General features: G+C 34.3%; 1 protein-coding gene across 4 annotated transcripts in view; it reads right to left on the bottom strand.

Moving 5' to 3' along the window:
* The window catches only part of LOC149558362 (phosphatidylinositol/phosphatidylcholine transfer protein SFH10-like), a 285735-nt gene that overhangs the window by 159783 nt on the left and 104298 nt on the right, over positions 1 to 21654 (bottom strand). For all 4 annotated transcript variants that reach the window (XM_089832627.1, XM_089832628.1, XM_089832625.1 and 1 more), the window contains one exon: positions 19501 to 19600. In XM_089832627.1, coding sequence (XP_089688753.1) covers positions 19501 to 19600 — 100 coding nt within the window. The remainder of the gene's footprint in view (positions 1 to 19500; positions 19601 to 21654) is intronic.

Here is a 21654-nt window from a genome sequence, read left to right as displayed (position 1 = left end):
GAACGTGAAATTTTTTTAGCATGGGATTGCAAAAAGGTGATCTTCAAAGGTAATAGCATGCGTTAAAATACAAATTTAACTCCTATTGATGGAAAAGCACACGCTGGGAATGTCATTTTTTTGGTGTTTTTAACAAAAACGTGCCCTTTTCATGCAAAAATCTGGGTCGTTTATGCAGAAAGGTATATATATTGATCATGAATGCAAAAACAACTTCCCCAAATGATAAAACATGAATCCAAAAGAAAAAACATGATGAAAAATGCAAAAAGGTAAATGAAAAACCTAATCTTCTAGGCGTATTTTGCTAGAACGTGGCTCCAATACATCACAAAAAACAGCAACTTTTTGCATGGATTCCAATGTTGAATCGATGGAAATGTCCAAGGAGGAAAAAACGACCTTGATCTTGGAGATTTCAAGCCATTACATGGGCAGATCTAGGCGTTTTTGGTGAAAAACGTGTTCTTGAAGAGGGAAAACATGAAGTTTTTTGCCCTTGAATCTTCAAGTTCGAGTTCTACCTTTGCTAATGCATGAAACAGATGTAAAACGCATTCAAGGACGAGCAATGCATATTTTAAAAACATGTTAAAATAAGCCTTTTAGAGCAAAACGCACTCTCTGCGGGTTATTGCACATTTTAAAAACACTCCAATATGAAAGTCTCACTCTAGAAGACCCATTGCACATTTTAAAATGCATGTAGAAGTGTTTTTAAAATGCCTTTTTAGTCCAAAAAAGTCATCTCTAGAGGCAATTGCATATTTCCATGCAAATGGGTTGAAAGACATGCTTTGGAAAACTTAAGTGATCAATTAAGCACATGTTTAATTGATTTTTTAGGAAATATCACTTAATTGGGTCAAAAATAATATTTACATAATATAGTTTAATTACTATGTGCAAATATCATTCAAAAAGTAATATTTACTTAGATGTTTTAAATTGATACATAAAGTAACTCAAAAATTAAATCAAACTGTCTAGTTAATAAAGTCACTTACGCGAAAAATTTAAAAAGCAACTCAACATGAAAATATAACATAAAGTGCACTACAATGACTTAAGTGATAAAGTAAGTTAAAAACATAACATAAAGTGGTTTTAAATTATATTTTTCAAAAAGTAAATGTCAACATTATAATATACTTGATTTTATAAATCATGAGTTGCACCTCGAGATTCCACTTTTTGGGCACTAAAATGGTCATATCTTTTGATTGCCCACTCCAATTAAGCCCTAAGATATACTAAATCCAAGGGAAAACCGTAACCAATCATTTGAGCAAAACCAAGTGACCAAAAGCTAACAAACACACACTAAGAAACGAGAAAAAGAACATTGAAGGCTTAAAAAATAAGCATAGACTCAACAAACAAAAAAACTAAAAAGACTTGACGAAAGCCTTCAATAAAAGGATTTATTATAGCAATTGGGGTCGATTGATTGAGCAATGTTATCCAATTAAATAGTGAACTAACTCAAAGGGATGCCAAAACTAAGTTGGAAAAGTTTTGTACTATTACCTACATTTTGTGGTGACAAAACGTGGGACAAGTCTTCCAAAGGCTTTAGCCACGATCGCAAACAAGAAAGGGGATATATGATCTCATTGCTTAAGACCTCTCGAGATGTCAAAGAAGCCTTCGGGAGCACCATAAATGAGGATGGACATTTTTGGGGAAGAGATGTAGCCAAAGATAAGATGTACCCATTGCCTAGAAAAAATAAATGCTTCCATGCATTTGCAAAGGAATCTCCAATCAACTTTATCATATGATTTCTATATGTCTAGTTTGAGTAACATACAAGGGGTTTTATTTGATTGAACAATGTATAAGTTCCTAAATAATAATGATGGCATCCATGACTGATCTATCGAGAATAAAGCCAATTTGTTCCCCCAAGATAATGATGTGGAGAGCTTTGGTGAGGATCATGTAGGGTTGTGTTGCATAGTGCTATTAGTCTAAAATCTCCCAATAGCATTACTTCACTCTTTTTTGGGATAAGGGTAAGAAAGGTATGATTAATTTCTCTAAAAAGATTGCCATAGTTTCTAGGGCCCTCAATAGCTCATCTCCCATGAAATAACAACATCTTTGAAAGAAACCAGTCTAGAAGCCATCAAGACCAAGAAACTTGTACAGGTGCATCTGAAAGAGGGCGATTTTGATTTCTTCTCTGTTAAACTTTCTATTCAGCATTGCATTGTGTTCTCTAGTTATGAGTTTGGGGATGTTGTTCAGAAGTGTAGATTGAGCAATCAAGTCCAAGAAATTCTAATTGTTAAAAATATCCCTAAAATAGTTGATAGTCTCAGTTTCTATAACCTCTAAATCTTCCAACAAAGCTCGTTGGGCGTTTCTAATTTTTGTGATTATGTTAATAGAGCTACTCATCTTCAAGTTGTTGTGGAAGAATTTAGTTATTTTGTCACCCTTAGAAAGCTAGGTTTCCTTGCATTTCTATTTCCAAAAAAAATCTTCAGTAAGCAAGTCCACTTGCTTACTAAGAAGTGGTTTCTCCCAAAAATAAGATTTATTGTCCATTCCATTAGTTAGTACCTCTTCATTTAATTCCACAATGTCATGCTCTACCATGTCTAGTTCTTCGAATATGTTGTTGAAGGTTTATTCGTTCCATTCCTTAATTTGCAATTTTATTTCTTCAATTTGGAGACAAAACAAAACGTCTTGGATCCTTGAAACGACTTTTCATTCCACCACTTTTTGAAGAATAGAAATTATTTATCTTGGAACCCTAAATTCTGGCATTTCAATGGATTTCCGCTAGGTCTAACTCCTTTGGATAAATTAAGCCTAATTTGGAAATTATCTGAACCTGAAAGAGGGTTAATTTCAGCAAAAAGGCAATGGTTAAATGAGAGATCCCCTTAATATAGGGTTAAATCTTTTTGAGATGAAATCCAATCCTGATCTCTTGTTATTTCATGTGCACATCTTATATGAAGTTTTAATATCAAGAAGATTGCACAATACAATCCATTGATTAAAATCTCTTTGAGGCAACTGCCAATATTTTCCTCAAGACTAATAATCGCATTGAAGTCACCACCAAGGATGATATTGTTGTTTTGATGATGATACAAAAAATTAGATAGTTCTCCCCACTTCCAATTTCCCAGAGGAGGAGATGGGACCATAAACATTGATGAGGATATAGGAGAGACAAGAGGAGTAACTTAAATCCAACCACTCATCCAGTTCAGGTGACTTAAGATGTGGGAGAAATGAACTGCTTTTGGGTTCCATAAGCAATAGAGACCTCTGGATGCTAATAATATCTGGTGGCTCCATACCTTCAAAATACCAAACTTCCTATTAAGCGTAAATAGTTCTACCGAGCCTAATCTTGATTCCTAAATGAGTATTATATCCGAGTTAAGGGTTTTGAGACAATGCTTTAATAAGCGCTACTTGATTGAGGCATTTCAACCCCTAATGTTCCAGGATGCAATCTTCATTAAGAGGATGAAAGGCCCTCCCCCTTCCCAATTTGAAATAGAGAGCCAAGTTTTGTTTGATTCCCAACTTTACCATCTAATCTTCTAAGATCTGACTTGGATTTCCTATCTCTTTTCCTAAATGTTTTACCACAGTTAGGTGATTTCTCAACTAATATTTTATCTGCTACAGCCAAAACAAGGTTTGGAGATAGGTAACCCAAGAAATTTGTTCTCTCAATCAAGTTCGGTCCAACATTTGATGGCAACAATCTATATTGGGCTCTTCCTAGGAGTTGCATAGGGTAACATTATTTAACTCCGATACTTTGTTAATTTGAATCATATCGTAAACTGGATCCAACTCCATGGGCATTTGCTTCAAGACATTTTGACCTTGATCAGTTTCTTGGAATCCATGCAATACAGTGGGAAAAAGGGATACAAGTTCTTGCCATCTTAGACATTACTGTTGAATCTCCTCCTGGGTGTAGGAAAGTTCCCATAATATATCATTAAACTGGAGCATCTTAGTCTTTAAGGAATTGATGATAGTTGTCAGTTCTTCCCTAGTGGCTATCCCTCGATTTTTAAGGATTAGAATGAGAGGGGGAGGGATCAGCAATGGGAGTTGGATCGCATCCATGTCCAAGAGGGATAATCCAAATGGAAGGTCTTAAGAAACAACATTATCATTCATGGAGAAATTGCTGCTATCCTTGTCAATGAGGGGAGGGGGAAACTGAACAAGGGATAGAGTTGACATTGGAGACGATGACAGACCTTAAAGATGGTTGAGGGGGAGGGGAAGCAGGAGGTCTTTGAGAAGATTTTGCAGTAGGGGGTGCTTGATCCTATATTGCAAATCCACCTTCCTATAGGAATTCAATGGATATAGGTTGAGATGCCGATACAAGAGATATAGGTTTGCTATTGAGGGTTAGCAAAATATGTTCAGGGGTTGAGAATTCTTGTAATAAAATCATCTAATTCGCATCAAGGTCACCGTAGTATAAATTGGGTTAGAAACTAGATGGAAAGTTATCATTGTGAATTATCATTTTCACGGAAGTGAAGAAAGTTAATGACGACTAGAATCTTGCAATCATCCTCCAAGAATTTTGGCAGTTCATAACCCACGTATCTTCCAAAACAATTGCTGACACTTTGGAGGGATTCCTAGTTGATTAGAGAGATTGGGAACCTACCCAAATTATACCAGGTAGAGATGATTTTCATATTATAGGAAAGGGGATTGAATTTAAGGGGGCATGCAAGATAGAGATAAGGATAAACCTAAAAAACTATCTTGCCCTTATCTAGAAAGTATTGCTTAAGAGGTTCAAGAAAGCAATCACTAGAGTAAAAATTATTATCAATCAAAGATATACTTACCTAGTTCGCGAATGTCAAGTTCCACCAATTGATCATGTTGTGTGATTCCTTTCCATTCCAAAATGCCAAAAGCCTAAAAGAACTAGATGATGCCCTAGAAATTGGGATGGGCAAGGGGATATCTACCCAAGACTTATGAGCAAGGGGGGAAGGGTTTTTCTTCAAGGGGGAAGGTGTTCTTTACGAGGTGGATTAATAGGGTTTGGAGTCAAGAGATTGATCTTTGTTGATTAACACATTGTGTTACCTAAGCGAATTAAATTTGCCACTATAGCAAACTAAGGGGTTGACAAAGACAACAAGATTGCATGTATTCCATCAACTCTACGTGGGAGAGAGGGAGTGAGTGAAATAGGTGGTTTCTAGCTCGACATCATGTTCTTCCTAGAGTGCTGCCACCGTTCATCTCTGGTCATTTTGGGGGAACTCGACTTCTGCTTTAAAATATTGTGGGAAGAAGATTTCATCTGGCAATGTGAAACAGATGCTTCTTCCAAGATTTGCTAGTCGCACAAAACCAAGGGTTTCCAATGTTCAGCAGGGGAGGAGAATGGATCTGAGCTGAAAAATTGTGATCTTTATTCTCCATAGAGGATTTAGATCCTCAAGAAGGAAGGTGAACGAACAGTCACAAGGCAAGGATGCGAAACGATAGAATTCGAATTATCAATTAAAATCTCCAGTCCATATTCATATTAATATTATGTTCATACTTTAATTCATTTAATGAATCGAACCATTTAAAATATAATTGTTACCTTTCAAAAACATACAATATAACTGTTACATTTCACAAACATACAATATAATTGTTGCTTTTAATCAACCACTTCATCGTTCTAATCTTTTACGAATTAATTTTTGTCTAATTAGGGGATCACAGCCTTTGTAGACTCTAATTATCACTTGTTTTAATAGTTAAGGCACTTGAATAATTTCAGTCGCTAACTTCAAGACTTAATCTTGAATCACTTCTTATTTGGTTTTGACATCTTATATAACTTTTGTCTCATATGGAGTTTTGTCCTTTTTCTTCAACTTGTTGTCTTCTTCTTTTTTAATTAAAGTTATGGCTTCTTATTTCTTTAATCGCAGTCCTCTAAAGAAATACTTCTTAACAAATGATGGTAGTTGTATTTTGACTTTTGCAAATCATTTGATTCTAATCTTTAATTTTTTATTAATGAAGTGTCATTGTGTGACATTATAAAGGTGTTATATTATATATTTTCTTTTTTTTTTTTACCAGTATAGCGTCACTATGTGACATTATAAAGGTGTGATATAATGTATTTTCTTATTTTTTCAACCGGTATATATTTTATTATTACTATTTATTTAAGATTTTATTAACTTATCATTAATATTATTCATAGGCAAGAGTCTACAACACAACACTAAATTGTGACTTTCTTATTTAGGTCTTGAGTTCAAGTCTACTCGAGCTTAATACATATCAATAATTAATGTTAGAAAATAATGATAAATAATTTAGACTTCAACCCATTACCTATCAAAATAAAGTAATATTAGTTTCATTTGTTAGAGTCAAGTAGACTTGAACCCAAGACCATTTAGATAAGAGGCTTATGATTTATCTTTGTGTTGTAGGTTCTTGCATAATATATTAATTATTATAACATTTATTTATTTATTTCTATTATTATTATTTTTTATTTTTTTTTAAATTTTAAATCCTTACACCGTAAGGGGATATTACATTAAGAAGTGTACAACAATTGCATGTAATCATTATAATTCACCAACAGAAATACACTAAACCTTCTAAAGCATTTTGTCTACAATGTCAAGACCAAGTATACAGAGCTGCATGTATATAGAACTACATAATTATCTCATTTGTTAGCAAGTAAATGATGTTGAGCTTGAATGATCCGGTGTCCCACTCACGTCCAACAGGAAATATCTTCCACAAAGCACGAACTAGAAATATGTTTGAAAATTTTGAAGACATCATATATTATAGCTGCAAAGTCATATAGTTATATTACAATCTATAGCACAATTATACTAACAATTAATCCAGTACTCGCTATTATGTTAGTGCAAATGTTGCATTGATTGATGTTATTATACCCAACCTATGTTCACTAACTAAACATTGCATGAAATTATAGACATTTAAGAGCAAGTTAAAATGGGGTTGAGAAATCAACCAAAGCAAAATGGAACGGTCGAGGGATGTCAATCGATGGGACTGATGATCCTATGATTGAATTTGCAATACGTGTGATTGCACACAAATTCTTTCAATCTAGCAGATTGAACAGTGTATTGTATATTGCAGTTGACTTACGCTACAAGATTGTCAAAAAGGATCATACTTATGATCTTGTTGAGCTGCAAATGTGCCAATTAATAGAGAATATAGGATCAATAAGGAAAGCAAAGAACACATCAAGTAAGTTTGGATCTTATTTATTTTGTATATTTTTCTATGTACAAAATTCATTTCCTACAGTCGGCACAGTAGCACAGAATAGGAACTGACCTGCTAAGGAACAAATTAATGACTTGATAATTTGGTCAAGAGAAAATTTTGAAGCAGCTATGAACAACTATTTTGACGAATTAAAAAATAAGATGAGAAACCAAATGAGGATTCCCAAATTGATTGTACATAAATATTTTGATGAGATATATTTTATGGTAGATACAGATTTTGTATATGCACAGGCAGTACTACCGAGAGTTGCGTGGTTAAGACCCATGCCCTATGAGGTAAATGTTGATGAGGTCACAGCAGTAGTGACTACACTTTTGTTCAAAGACATTGATGCTAATGTCAAGCAATTCGGCACGTATGAAACAATAAAGGCTGAATTGACTGCAGATTCAAGTGAGCCCAAGACAGACAAGAAAAGGAAGAAGAAAAGTTGGTGAAGAAGGGGAAGGATCAGAACAAACAACTAAAGTTGAGGAAGGAAAAGGCAACAAGCTAGCGGTTGCCAAGCCTAATGCAACCAAGCAAAAGAAACTGATAATTGTTGATCCCAAAGTCAAAGCTGATCTCAGGAAAGGTGTGCAGATGCTTGCTAAACCTTAGGAGCTGAAAGGAAAAATTATAAAGAGATCAAAGACAGCTCAGCTCATGGCTGTTAAAACCAAAGGAAGTCCATCAAAGAGGGAACCGGACAGTTCACCAAAGCGGAATATATCAAAGACACCAAACAGAGAACTGGTCATTGCACAAGAGGAGAAAAAAGATGATGAAGAAACCGAGTCTGATGAACCAAGCAAACTGTCAATTGTGAACAGATTCCCTCCAATGACAATGGATTGGGTATGTACAAAGATTAGAGATACAGCTAGTTTAGCAAGATTCAGAGATATTCATTATGATTCTTTGAATAAAGATGATAAAGTGAAGCTTGAAGAAGCTATGATTGATATGATGATTAAATTCAAATATACACCTTTAGAACTGGATGATCGTATCCCAGAAGAATTGTATAAACGGATAGATGTCAAATGGAAGTGGGCATTATCCAAAAAGAAGCAAATAAGAGAAACTACATTGGCACAAGCAATGGAAAACTTAGGGAATACACATGTCCATAGCCCTCAAAGATTTTCTGAAGAAATTCATGCCAAGAGATAGGGCATACAAAATTTTGAATATAAAGCTCATGAAGTTGAGTAAGATAGCATTCATATATGGAAGGAAGCATTTGAATTGCGTATTCCATCAGTAGAAGTAAATGAAAGTAGAGATGCAATAGAATTTGAAGATCAGAATAAGGAGGAAGATGCTAAACTTACAGAAGAAATCAAGCAATTAGTAAGCAAGTGTGAACAACAAGAGGTTGTCACCATCAAAGATGTGTCTGACTCACTTCCACAGAACCAAAATGGATTAACTGAGGAAGATATACAAACTATAATGTCAGACACAACATTGTCGAGCACTAATCCAATTTTGTTGCAAATCATAGATTATCCAAGGATTGAAAGTGAAAAGATTGATAATTTTGAGGCTACATCTGTTACTGTTGATACAAGTTTCAAGCAACAAGGCAAGACTATAACTGTGTTTCCACAATTCACTTGTATGCCTACATTTCAGAATGAGGAGAAGGTAGCAAAAGTCAAGGGAACAAAGTCGACAAAGGAGAATGAGAAACCAAAAGAGCAAGAAGATATACAGGCTCTTATACAGTTGCCGGGTGCAAAACCTGCAGAACCATTGACTGGAACACCCGAACAGCAGGTGACACCTACTCAAGAGGAGCAGCAACAAGTATCTACATCAATTGAGAAGGGTAAACAATTGCAAATATCACTACTTAGTGATGATACAACCCCACGATCTCAGATAGTGACTCAATCAGAAGAGATGATAGATGAGTCAGTAAGTCTAGATGAGGTAATTACCTTACCCATGTAATCACAATCTAACATTGGAGCAAATGCAAGAATTGCAAGTAGAGCCGCAAGGCAAAGCAAGAGCAGCTACGGAGAGAGCACAAAAAGAAACAAGTATGCATAATGTTAAAGATATTTTTGTTGAAGCATTTGGGATCACTAACTTGAATAGTCAGCATTCAATTTTTGATCAGCTAGTCTATATTATTGACAAAGTTCAAACAGAGGATATTCAAACCAATGTTAAATTAATGCAATGCTTTGAGAGAAAATATGAGCACAAAATTTTGGAGAAAGTCCCTAGAGAACTTGTACATAGACAAGTGGAGCTTTCTCATTTAGTCCAACATTAGAGAAAATTTTGAAGACTATTCATTCATTGTTCATGAAGCTAGGCGATGTTGAGTTCTTCACATTGGAGAATCAGCATTCTACTGATTTATTACACACTGACATTAGGGCAAGCGTTATTTCATTGGGCAAGAACGCAAGTTCAAGCTCATCATCCTATAATAAGTTGACATTTGGTCACCAGAGGTTAGGCGAGCTCACAACTAGAGATAGTAAAATGAGGAATAAGTTGATATTTATTCAATTCATGTTATTACCACATTTGGAGATCATTCAAAAAGACGTGTCTATAGCATAGAGTATATTGAACAAAGACACATTTTTCAAATGTTGAAAGTTTGATTGATCTAGCTGTCGAGCTAGAAATTCACATTCAAGTTTTGGAAAGAGTAAAGGAATAGTGGAATAAAGGCTTTGAAGAAATTCTTGCAAGCCACAAATCATTTTTTGATATGTACAAGTTAACCCCAACAACCAAGCCATAAGTGACAAAAGCAAGGGGGAACATAATAAAGGGGAAATGTATTATAAGGGGCAAATATATCAAAGGGAAAACAAACAGAGTTGTCAGATGACACAACATCAAAAAATTCAGATTGAAGACAGAATTACAGTCTCAAGGGAGCATTATTGTATGGATTGATTATTCATGACAAAGTGTTTATGCCACTAATATCAATGGGGGAGATTGTTGATCTATAAGCCCGAGTGGCCTATTAGTGTCCAAACACTTAGTCATTTACTAGGCAAGGTTAGTCGGTCATCACTGCGACCGAGTCCTCTAGCAAAGTCCGAGTACATCAAGGCTTGTTTATTTTCCATTACCTGTCGAGCAAGTCAAAGGTTGTTGAGCACCCAAATTGAGATCGAGTGCATATATAACCTAAGCATACACACTTGAGACCGAGCAAGTTTGGTAGATAGTTTTTGCTAAGCAAACAGAAAAGATCGAGTGTGTAAAGCAGAGGGACACCAGGAACTTTAATTATGACAAAGTGTCAAAACATTCAAATGGCGACTATACCAATTTTGACATATGTGTTTGTAATTGTGTTGTCATGCATTTTGTCACCATAAAATATAGGTAACAATACGAAACTTTTTCAAACTAGTTACATCTCTCTAAATTGAATTTGTTATTCAATTTTTTGATGTTGATCAATCAATCAACTCCAATTCGCATGGCAAATTCTTTACTAGAGGCTTTTGTCAAGTCCTTTTCGTTTTTCTATGTGTCGAGCCCATGCTTAACTTTTGAGGCCTTCATTGTCCTTTTCTTTGCTTTTGAGTGTGTGTTTGTTGGTTTTTAGTCCTTTGCTTTTGCTCAAGTCATGGCTTTCGATTTGATTTAATCTAGAGTTTAATCGAAGTTGTTAGTCAAAAGATATGGTCACTTTAGTGCCCAAAAAGTCGCCCTTTTTGATGCAACAGTACCAATTAAAAATATCATGTTATATTTTTAATTCGATATTCACTTTTTGAAAAATATAACTATAATTCACTTTATGTTATGTTTTTAAGTTACTTTTTCAATTAAATTTTCACTTAAAGTAACTACACTGTACTTTATGTTATATTTTTAGTTGAGTTGCTTTTTGATTTTTCACTTAAATGATTGTATTAACTATATAGTTCAATTTAATTTTTTACATTTAAATCAAATGCTCTAGTAAATATTACTTATTAAATGATATTTACATGTTATATTGTTAATATAATATGTAAATATAATTTATGTCCCACTTGAGTAATATTTTACTGAAATTAAAATGGCATGTGCTTATTAAAATCACTAAAAGTGAACCTTTTCCATGTCATTACGTGTAAAAATTACTTAAAGTGGACATTTTCATGTCATTACATGTAAAACTCAACTTAAAGTGTATAATCACTTGAAGGTGGACCTTTTTTATGCCATTGCATGTAAACTCAGTTAAAATGTCCAATGAAATCAAAAAGATGAGCTACATGTGTTATATGCATATGCACCAAAAAGAAGAGCTTTTGCCTTGAGTTGCATATGCATGTAACTTAAAAATGTAATTACACCAAAAGATGACTTTTTACGCTAAAGGCATGTTTTTAATATATGCATACACCCCAAAAGGTGTGTTTTGCATCAAAGCATGTTTTTTATATATGCATACACCTTCAAAAGGTGCGTTTTGCACTAAAACACATGCTCTTGCCCTTCCAAAACCTATTTTTCGAGAAACTTCATGAAATGGGATTTCAACAACACATTTTTGCTGTTTTTGCTTTATTTTCTCCATAAAATTTCTTAAAATATTCTCTATTGGGGTTGTTTTTATAAATCTGTGTGTTATCAAACATTGAATGTTGAGGTTTCATGCTAAAAACGTCATTTTGGACCCCATTCAAGGGAAGGTTTTGGTGAAAACACCTAAAATCCTTCATTTTTGGCTCACGTTTTTGCATGGGAATGAGGCATTTTGGCATGTTTGATCATTTGCAATACATCTTGGCTCACGTTTCTGCATTTGGGAGTCAAAAATAACTTGTTTCATGCTGTTAGAAATTCACTTTTTTTCCCAAAAACGTCCCAAGAGCATACATTTGCCAAAAACGTTGGAAGTTTGAGCATTCTTAGGGCACATTTTTGGCATTGTCCATCAAAACGTCTCATTTGCTGCCCACTACAGATTTCTCTTGCAAAGTTTGAAAAGATCTAAGTTTGTTGAAGAATTTTTCAATATTGGAGCTTTTCATTTTTGGCACATAATCATCATGTATGTGGACATTTTCCTTATTAATAAATTTGCGCTTATCTTGCTGATTTTATGCATTTTTTAGCTTGATAATTGCCGCTTATTGATTTAGTTGCCATGGAAAGTGTGTCTTTTCTTTAAAAATGATGAAATAGTTCATTTTCGTGGTTTTGATTTTTTCCCAAACTCCAAATTCGAAATTGCATATTGAAGTGCTTTGCTTGCTGACATGTTTGAGTCATTTGCCAAAGGTTTGTTTTTCTTTTTAAGTTTTTGTGTTTTGTGTGCTTGCTTTCTGGTTTTTTCTCCATTTTGGAGAAGTTGCAAGTTCTTTCCCAAGAGAACTTGGTGATGTTTCATTTCACTCCACCTTTCATTTCATGCAAGAACATCATCACATTCCATTTCCATTTTTCATGTCAAAACACTTTTCATTTCATTCGTCAAATGCGATTACATGTTTTCCATCTCATTCATCATCCACACGTGCATGTAATCTCATTTTCCACTTCCGTTTTCACTCATCTCACTTTCCATATCCACTCGCACGACACGATTGCATAAAAAGCCTTACGTGTAATTGCATCTCCGAAACCTGTTTTTGACTTAAAGTCACGTTTTTAAAAGTCAAAAATGTCATGTATGTTTTCCCATGTACTTTGACTTCACTTTTCCACCAAAACGACTATAAAGTTCATTTCACCTCAAGTTACATTTCATTTCCATCTTTCCAGATGCACTTACGCCTAGATGAGCAAATACATGTTTTTCCACTTTCTGTCACAATACATACTTCACATCTCATCCGTTATCCGCACTTACATATAAGCTCATCCTCCATTTGCATTCGCATCTCATCTCACTTTCCATTCCTTATTACATGTTGCACTTACATGCAATCCATTTTTCATGCAATAACGCCTTGAAAAACCTAAGTCAGTTTTCGAAAATCAGCAATCTTCATTTGCACGCATTCCTATGCATTCCACCTTCACACATATCCATCTTCTTCTATTTTACAACTTCATAATACTTCATTTCACCTTCCATTTCCATTCACTACATATGTATATGATTTCTCTATGAGATCATTTCATCGGATCTACAAACTTTCAAATCCGTACTCGAACCTTTGTTGCTAATAGAGAATCAACTTCTATGGCGATTTCTTTGATGATATGTTTATGTTTTGGGATTTTTATGCTGCAGCACAAGCGCAAGCGATGCCCTCACCATCTAAATCTAAAGGCAAGATGAAATATCAATTTGATATAGAGTTGGTTCATGCAAATCCATCTCAAGTTACATCTATTCTTGACAATGTGTTAGATACGAAGATCAAACACGTGCACATGACTGATTTTCTGCAAAGAGTAGAAACACTTGTTGGTCATGACATGAAACGTATCAAGAGAAGTCATATTCACTTGGTATCTACATTTCCCATGGCTGCCATGGAACCAAAGTTCATTCTCGGATGTGCAAAACATTTCAACCCAAAATCAAAAACAATCAAGGATGTTGATGGCAAGGTTATTATTAGTCTTGATCTAGAAGTTATTGAGAAAATCTTCAAAGTGCCACATAATGCAGAATGCGTGTATCTGACCAAAGAATCATCTTTGGAAATCTGGAATGAGAAAAAGGGAGATTATCAGAAGTGTGTAAATCAATATTGGTTGGATAAGAAAAGGAATAACTTCCCAAGGTGGCCAAAGACTGTTCACAGGTCCAACTTTAAGCAAGAGTACAAAGACTTCATCATTCTTCTCAACAAGGTTTGTGGTCTTAAAGATTCCATTGATTTTGAATCATGGATGTATAAATTCATCTTCCACATCATGGAGAACAAACAACATATCTTTTGGGGAGAATTGATTAATACTGCACTCCGTCAACAGTTGCTCAACGTAGGGACTTCAGTGCCTTTCTACATGAATTCCTAACTTGTTTACACTATTGCTAACATGGGATCTTTCACTAGACTCTCAACCAAAGGAGATCGTCTTCAAATTCCAATTTGGGATTACCATGATCAGATTACTCTAGCTAATAGTAAGCTCCATTAAAGAAGAGTCCAAGATGCTTTCTTTGGGCATTTTCGGTACTTGTTTGATAGACAGTTATCCATCAAAAAGGTATCTGATAAAGCTTGGGAAAAGGTAAATCAATATGGTTGTATCTTTATCCAATTTCTAACTTTTACTTACTTAAAGGTTGGATGCTTTAAAGGTGAGCCCTATACCTTACCAAGGTGTGCTATTGATAAGATCATTCTAATGGAATTAGCCACACAACTCATGGAAGTTCAATCTGATCAACATACTTTGCAAAGGCCTGGTTTTGGTATTTCTTCTGCCAAAGCCTTGGCGAACGGTAATTATTTGATCAATTCTGTACATAAAGAAAAAAATATAGAAACAGAATTGCCGTTAATTACTTTGAAGAAGTTTAAAGCCAAATTTTGACTTTGATTATCAAAAAATGAATTCTCAATTCAAAAGGGCTTTCACACATGTTCATCGAATCGAGGATGTTTGGATTGATTTGAGAACGGAATTGGATATAATGAAGGTTGACTGTTGCAGATTAACTTTGCCGCAAATCATTGATCTTAACATGCTTGAGATCCCATCAGATTTCCAAATCGAAGATGACGGCAACATTCGTAATCCGGAATATCATCTGGTTGGTTTTGTTAAAAGGTTCCCCTTTCCCATTCAATGGCAGCAGAAAGAAGGTACATCTATCCTAGATAGATTTCAATTCATTTTGGCAAACACCAATAAGTGGCTCAAAATTAAAGGCTTTAAAAGGGTTAATCAAAAATTGGGTTTGGATTGTGCAAGCTTTGGACCTCCTAGAAGGAAGTCACAACTAGAAATTGCAGGAAAAGATGGAGCTTCCTCTTCTCATGTGAAGAAGTCCCTTAAAATCAAGTTGAAGGGCGGAAAGGGATCTAAATCATCCCAGATTCCTGAACCAGTTAAGGAATCAGACGAAGAGTCAAAGGAGTCACACGAACAATCAGAAGAAGAATCAGATGAAAAAGATGAGAAAGAAGAAGGGGAAGTTATGATCATATCTCCCCCAACACAGACTCATGCAACATCCATCCATGAAGCACCTTTTTCAGATGAAATAGAGGATGATGTGAATTTATTTTCCATCATTTTCACACCTTCTATTCCAGTTTCAAAAGTGAATACATTGCCTTTTCCAATTTCTTCAGTTGCTCCTCTCATTCTGGCAAATGAACAATATGAACATTTGGGAAGTGTGTTTGAGAATTTTCCTACTCTTACAAACGGTCAAGTTTCTCAACTTGATACATCTCCGACAAGTTTTGAGCTTTTTATGATAGAATCCTCTCATCATGCACCTATGAATTAAGCTGTGCAGACTGAATCTTGTTCAATCACAATGAAGATACAATCAAGATCAATGCCAATGGTCTCCACTGTACATGCTTCCATAGATGAAAGTTTCAACTTGCCTGCATGGTTGAGCAAGATCACAATGAAGAGAAGAAAAGTGGTTGTACCTTCGGATAACCTTCCTGTCAAGAAAACTAAGTCCAAATCACTCAAATATAAGATTGTTTCAAGGATCTTAGTTGATTCGGAGAAAACCAAGTTTGTAGAAGTTGTTGAGCCACTAGTAGACAAACCTGTTGAAAAACTTACTCGTTCTAATTACAAGTTCACTAGGGTAGAAGTCGGGAAGTAGTCATGTTTGAGTTGTTTGCAAGATCCTCAAGATGCATTAGCTATTGTATCAAAAAGAAACCATGAATTATAGAAAAAGAAGAGCCAACTCAAACAGAAGGTTACTCATTTAAATGAAGTCATTCGGCAACAATCTTCTCAAAGTGTTGTTATTGTGTCTCAGACATCCAAGGAAGGAAAGTTGATTGAAGCCACCAAGTCTTGGATAGGAGAAGTCATCTCTGAAGGAGTTCGAGTAATTAAAGAAACATTTGCAGTTCTTAAGTATGTCAAAGAAATGAATGAAATTGAGCGAAACATCATTTCCTCCTTCATTCGAGAAGCAGATGATTTGAAGGAAATTCTCAATGACTGGGATGAGATTCCTCAATTTGATTTAGATGCCATGGTTTCATGTGATATTCTTCCATCCAGTGAAATGTTCTTCAGGTATCAAGGGCTTATGGGTTATAAAGAAGAAACATTGAGAAAATTGGTTACAAAGTTGTAGGCAACTCTTGGACATTACCAAACAGTGGAAACATGTGTCACATGTAATTTGGGACAAATAGGACGTCATGTTCTTGATGAACATGGTAATCTGATTGTAGCTAAAAGGGTGAGTTCAGAATATACAATCAGGATCAATGTTGATTTAAATTATGAAGATTTTGGTTCTCACACGATGAACAAATTTGTTCTGTATAAATCTTCAACAAAACACTTCCTAAATTCCCTAGCAGCAAATTCTAAGGTTGTACAATCAGCATATGCAGATGCAATATGGATAGAGGCCATATCAAAGACAGTGCAGATTTCTGATCTTCCTAGAGTGTGTGATGTTATCATCAAGTTCAAGGCACTAAAGAACAATATTTAAGATTGTCATTTTGTTTTTGTTTATGTTTGCAGATCTAAGAGGATGCGTTGCATGAAAAGATGTAAATACATGTTATGCGAGTTGCATGTGCAGTTGCGTGTAACCCAATAATTTCTCTTCTAGTTAGACTAGGTCAAATTTGGTTGAGTTGGTCCCACTTTGTCCTCCATCTTTTTCTCAACTCCTTTGCCTATATAAAGGAGTACCCCCTCATTATAAAATCATCTTTTATCTTTATTGTATGCAAGAGAGCTCTGGAGAAATTATGCCAACAAAAACTTTGTTTGTGTGGCACTATTTTGAAAGAAAAGTGAATACAAAGGAGCAACTGAGACTTAACTTTGATTGAGTCAGATTATTACTTGTGTGAATTAGAAGCTTTGTCTGTAATTCGCATATGTTATCTTTGATTCATGTAATCTTATGTTCTTGATAATTGAATATAAAAGAGTTAAATAGCAATTGGAGTCGGAGTTTTGACTAGGAGCAATTGTGGAGATATATAGTTAGAACCTTTGTCTATAGCTTATAATTCTTTCTGAATTCACAAAATAGTTATCTTTACTTTTGGGAAGTCTTTGTGCCCTATTAGTAAAGCTTTTTCATATAGAGGTATGACCAGGCTTAGAGCCAAATCGGTACACTTTCAGCTAGCCTTTGAGTTAGTGTTGGTTTATCATTATCACCGTTTTCAACTATGGATATAACTGTAGTTAGAGATTTTACCCTGCCCATTATTCACTCCATGGGTAAGTGGATTCTTTCATGAAAGTTAAGAGGAAAGAATATTGATAATACCCTTTTTACAAAATCTCTGGACTTCTTGCTTACCTTGAGTTGATCCAAGGAATGGTGAGAAAGGGAGCCTTCCCTTTAAGTCAGGAGAGACTCTGTCTCACACGCTATCGCTATCATCCTATTTTCCGACTAGATTTTACCCAAAACTATCAGTTACAAAAAATCCAGCAAACAAATTGCACAAACACTCATGTAAGTTGTTTTGGCCAACTTCTATACAACATTATAAATTTGAAAAAAAAAGCTAATTTATAATTCAAATTAAAATTAATTAAAAGTTAAAATATTATAAATTAATGAACATAATTGTTTCTTGTATTATACTTCATATTAACCACAAACAAAGTGGTGACTTCAATCGTAGTTATCACCACCAAATTTTTAAAAAATAAATTAATTACTCAAAATAAATTAAATTGTGTGAAAAGTATTTTGATATTTATATAATTTAATTATTTTTAAAAAACATAGACAAAGAATAACTGTCACTTTATCATTTTATGTTTTTTCCAAAAATTTATGTCAATTTCAATATTTATAAATATAACATAATAACAACTTATAAAATATATATAAATATAATATAATAACGAAGTAATATATTTTCAAATAAATAATATAAAATTATTCCATTATATTACATGTAATCTTTTACAAATCATACAAGTTGAACCCGTGGGACTTCTTTCACCTAATATCTCCCCTCCTCTACAGTGAACTACAACACAGATGGATAAGGTCTACAAAACAATTTGTCCTAATATATTTTGTCTTTGTTGTATTTCGATGAAATATCTAATTAACTTGTTATGTAACTAGTCTTAGTTATGGAAACTTCGCTATTTAATTACCTTGTCTAGAGTCTTAATTAGTGGTACTTGAACGATATTTTAAATATTGTTTTAATTTATAATCAATAAGAAAAATATATATCATAATAAAATGAATTAAATAAGCTTCAATAATTGATTTTGTAAATAATTTATGTCATTCCAAGTGGTATTCGTGGATTACAACTAATTGGTCCAAATAATAACTTAGTGATATTTTCAAAGTTTTAAATCATGCTAATACTTTTTATGTGCACACATCTCAATCCCCTCGGGCAAGATTTTTTATGTGCACTTTTCCCCTGTGAAACTTCCCTGTACATTTTTGTTGCCTTCTATAGTACATAATATAAATGTGTGCAAAAAACTAATTGCAAAAATTGAAAACATTACGAAGAGCTTGAAATTAATTAAAACTCATAAAAAACTTGAAACTAAATTAGTTATTGTATACCCACAATATTACATGTCATCAATAACTAATACTTTCAATAAAATCTTGAGCCTCTATTAATTCTCTCACCTAAAGGTATGTAGTTTTTCATTGTAATTTTCTAAGATCAGAATCTGATTTTTGAGTCCAATTAAGATTTCAACTTTTAAATTTCTCTAAATTTTTAAGTCCAAATTTTGATTTCTAAGTTGAATTATTATTTCATACTTCAAATTTGTGACAAAGTATAAACATCCCTACCAAAATGGGCACAACATTTGCTGCTCTACGGCCTTCTTATATATCAAGATAGAAAATATTTTATGAATTATTCATTCAAGCAAAACTACGTAAACTTTTGGAGCTCCATCTATCATTAATTTGAATAATCTATTTTCAAAAGCCTCAGTTTCGACCAACCACAAACCTAGCATCTCAATCCTACTCCAATGACTTTCTCACTTCACATTTACAAATGCATAACAAAGTAATTTATATATATTCATAGGGAATAAACCCACCTGTTCAATTGTGTCTGCACCAAAGTCTTTGCGCCATTGAAGCATGTTAGCCCACATCTCTTTTGTTTTAACAAGATCAAACTTTCTTGCATATAAAAACCTACAAAGAATAAAAAATTGACATTACAACAAACATTTCAAAGTACGAGATTCTCAAATATAAATAACAGATATTAAAAATTATCTAATGTGTGGGATACGCCACAAAGAAAAGAAAGACATGGCAGATATGTATTTTAAATTTTACAAAAGAAAGCCTACAATAGTTCCAATGTTGGGGGGATAACAAGGGGACATCTCACCAACCCTGAAACACCTTACAACACAAGGACAAGGGTTAAGGGGTGAGGACACATCACTCTGTAATACAATTTTATGAGACATTTGATTTGTTTTGGTAGGAAGGACTATAGTGCAATCAACACAATTGTTTTACACTATTTAAACCTATTTTATCCAGAGCCACATTTCCACCACTAAACCAACGATTTTTGAAACCGTCCTGGTTTTTGGGACAAGGACATGGCAAAGGACATTTCCAAGTCATCCCTGCCCAAGCCAGAAAATCGAGGACACATCCCCGAAGTGCAGGAAATTGTCAACGCATTTCCAGTAGGCGACAAATATCCCAGGGATGGTTGGGGATAGCTAAGACCGGCCCGGGGATTAATTAAAAAATTTGGCGGCAAAAAAATATTAAATCAAAAAAAGGATATTAAAAGGCAATTTGTTTTTGCTCGCTACAGGCCCCATGCACAATGGACGGAGGTTAATGTTGAGTACTTGGGCTTACAGGCATTGTAAAATGAAAAAGATGCTATAGAAGTAAAAATACACTAGTTTATTGTATTCATGTGCATCGCTAAGCACTTCCTCAAATTCCCCAAGGCTTTGCACTTCCTGCACTCAATGAATTGGGAAGCTAAAATCTACCTTTGCTTCAATCGCTTATGCTTCATGCCATTCCTCTCAAAAATGCTTATTAGACAAATTTAACAAATAAAAAAATAATTGAATTTGAATTTGAGATTTTCCAATTGCTGAGGAAAAGCTTTTGGACTGAAGATAAGCATTTGATGAGAATTAATGATCCAGCCAGTCTGAAATTCTGAATGACTGTCTTAACAACCAAAAATAGTCATTCAAATCAAGATGTTGATTCCATTTGATGTTATGTGATGTAACGATTTGATGAATGAAATTGATAATTTCAAATTATGTTGCTATGTTGAATGTTACACTTACAATGTTATGAAATTCATGAGTATATTTGGAAATTCAGATATATATAGTCGTCCTCTGCTCTGGGAAAAAAACGTCTTAGAAACCCATTTACCTATCCCCCATGGAAACTCGGGGTAACATAGATTTAAACCATCTTTGATGTTATATGTTATAATAATCAGACTTGCCAACGATGCCAAGGATTGCCGACCCCTAGCAAGTTCCAAGTTGAGTGACCCTAGCCAAGTCCCAAGGACTCAAGACTTGCCAGAAACTCGTCCAAGGTGAAAGTCCCCAAAAACCTGTTTGTGTTGAGTCCTACTGAGTCCTACCAAATATTTGTCGATGTTTTCCCAAGTCCCTAGTCAGTTCAGCCTTGTCAAGACCGCGGCAAGTCCAAGTCTGTATTCTATGACATAAATACATGTATGAGGTGTGCTCTTTTTGTGAGGTTCATTCCTATTCTAAATTGTGTTCTTTATGAAATGTTTTGGTTTATTTCTATTGTTTAAATGTTCTTATTTGGCTTTTTTATTTATTGTGCTTAAAGTTTTGGTGTATGTAACTAACATGTTATCGTAGACATGATCAAAGTCAAATGGTTTTGATGTTGCACAAAGATACTGTGTGGTTTATGGCCAGAAACCCAAACCCAAGCATATGATGTTTTTCTCTCTAAACTGGATATAAAATCCTGAAGGAATTGTAGTAGACATTTGTACACGCAAAATTGTGGGGGCAAATAAATCTTGGTTCAATCATCTTGCTTTCCCACAGCCTCTACAAGGTCAACTATGTCTAAACAATATAAAATTGAGGGAGCTCTTTGACTGAAAAAGTGAATATGAGAACACATCAGTTGAGATGTTATCATTATTTCTTATGTTTAAAGAAAGTCACTTTTTCTATTGTTACTATGGCAGTGTGCTA

The sequence above is a fragment of the Cupressus sempervirens genome, chromosome 5, assembly GCF_028749045.1.
Source record: "Cupressus sempervirens isolate cs-2001-9-10 chromosome 5, ASM2874904v1, whole genome shotgun sequence".
Taxonomy (NCBI): domain Eukaryota; kingdom Viridiplantae; phylum Streptophyta; class Pinopsida; order Cupressales; family Cupressaceae; genus Cupressus; species Cupressus sempervirens.
The sequence above is the reverse complement of the archived record's forward strand: the minus strand, read 5'-3'. Positions and strand labels throughout refer to the sequence as shown.